General features: G+C 23.4%; 1 protein-coding gene across 1 annotated transcript; it reads left to right on the top strand.

The window, feature by feature from the left end:
• Positions 1-734: 734 nt before the first annotated feature.
• On the top strand, positions 735-1,199 carry OCT59_015790 (uncharacterized protein; the record flags this gene model as incomplete). Its single annotated transcript, XM_025325326.1, has 1 exon — positions 735-1,199. The coding sequence occupies one exon, from the start codon at positions 735-737 to the stop codon at positions 1,197-1,199; it is 465 nt and encodes a 154-aa protein (XP_025181685.1).
• Positions 1,200-2,053: the final 854 nt, after the last annotated feature.

A 2,053-nucleotide genomic window follows, 5' to 3' on the forward strand; every position in this document is an offset into this window, starting at 1 on the left:
TAAATTATATATTTATTAAATACATTTTTTTTTTAATTTACATTTACATTTATATAAATGTATAAAAAAAAAAAGTCACGCACAACAAAAACCCAACATTCTATACATAATAATATAATAGAATTAGAGTGAACAAATGAGCTAAAATAATTTTGGATGATTAATTATTTTATTTTTCCATTAAATGTACATTTAAAAAAATTTTTTTTTATATTATAAAGATATTATAAATATTATAAAGTAAAATTTTTTTATATTAATGTTATTTTAAAATTCCCTATAAATATGGAGCTATGCTGCACTAAAAAAAATCTTTCTTCACTCAAAACAAAGAGGTCCCGTTTGTTTTCTTTTTTGTTCTTCTTAAACCAAAATAAAATATTTTTTTTTTTCTTACTTTTTTTCTTATTTATTTAAGAGATAAATCGGTTCTTTTATCTTACGAGATTTGACTTTATTAAAGAGACCAAACAAAACCTTTTCTTGATACCAAACATTTATTTTTTTAAAAAAAGCGACTTTTTAATTTTTTTTTAAAAAAAAAAAAATCTTTGTTTCCCAAAACATTAAACGTCTTTTCCAACAGTTATAAAAACTTGTCTAATTTTTTTTTTACGATTATATCTTTTTTTTTCGTTAACGATTTTTCAAGAAATTTTAACTTGCTTTTAAAAAATTTCAAAAAACTGTTTTTTTTTTCAAAACACTTTATATTATTTAAAAAAATACACAAAATGAAAATGAAGAATAATATGTTCGCACGCAACCGTAAAATTCACAACCCATTCAAAAAGAGAAGTCCTTCAAATAAATCAAATGCACATGCTCTTTATCATCAAAATAATGTAATAAGTGCTTTAGGTGGAATACCACATGATTACGATTTTGATTACGGTTCAGAAACAGAAACTCCAACGGTCTATTCATCACGAAGAAGTTCAATTTATTGCGGATCTTCACCACAAAGCCCAACGACTCATGTATATTCATATTTTCCAGAACCACATCATAATTATCTTGTCGCTGCAACACATTCACATCATCATCATAATGACAAATGTTGTCATGATGCCAATTGCAAACAATATAAGCAAACAAAAAGGAATAGTTCTGATTCTTATAACCCACGAAGAAGTTTTACTGGTTTTAAACTTTGGTTACGATTAACTTGGGTAAAAGTTGGTAGAACCTTTCGTTAAGATATGATTATGATTACCGAAGATGATTATGATGATTTGATTTAATTGATTGAGGCTAGTCCTTTATCAATAATATCAAAGTTATCTATTATTGTAATTATTTCTCTGGACATTTTTTTATTGCCGAGTAAATATATTATTATAAATATTATACATAGTCAAAAAAAAATTATATTTAGTAAATAGTAAATCAGCGGGGTTTCTTGTTATAGACAATTTAATCATCATTATTATTTAGACTTATCGAAAAAACGATTATAATCGAGAAAGAAAAAAAAAACTACACAACAACAACAATTTTTATACCAATTTTATTAATTATGTAAAATGTAAATACCCTTATAAAATTCTTTTAAGTGGATTATTTAAAGTGGTTATAAAAAAAAAACAACAGGCTTGAAATATTAATGACCACTTTATTATATTTCACTCCCTTTTTTTTATTATTTTACACTTTTTTTTACCCTTCCCCTTTTTTAATTTCCCACTTTTTCCCCACTCTTTCCCCTTACCCTTTTCCCCTTCCCCTCTTCTTTATTTTTCTTTTTTATTTCTTTTTCTAATTTCTAATTCTTTTTATTTTTTTCTTCTTCTTTTTTTTTTATTTTAATTTTTTTCGTTAATAATTATGTTAAAAGTATTTCCATATCCTTCTTAATGACTAATCACTAATCTCCATAATTCCTAATTTTTAATTCAATTATTTTCATCTTTTAGAAAATAGTCATTTTTTTTTATTATATTCACCTTATTCATTCATTTAATAATTTATTTTTTAAGATTTTATTTCGTTTTTTTATTTTATTTCGCGTTTTAAAAAAGACTTTCGATGACAAACACAAACACAAACACAA

Source organism: Rhizophagus irregularis, chromosome 24, assembly GCF_026210795.1.
Source record: "Rhizophagus irregularis chromosome 24, complete sequence".
Taxonomy (NCBI): domain Eukaryota; kingdom Fungi; phylum Glomeromycota; class Glomeromycetes; order Glomerales; family Glomeraceae; genus Rhizophagus; species Rhizophagus irregularis.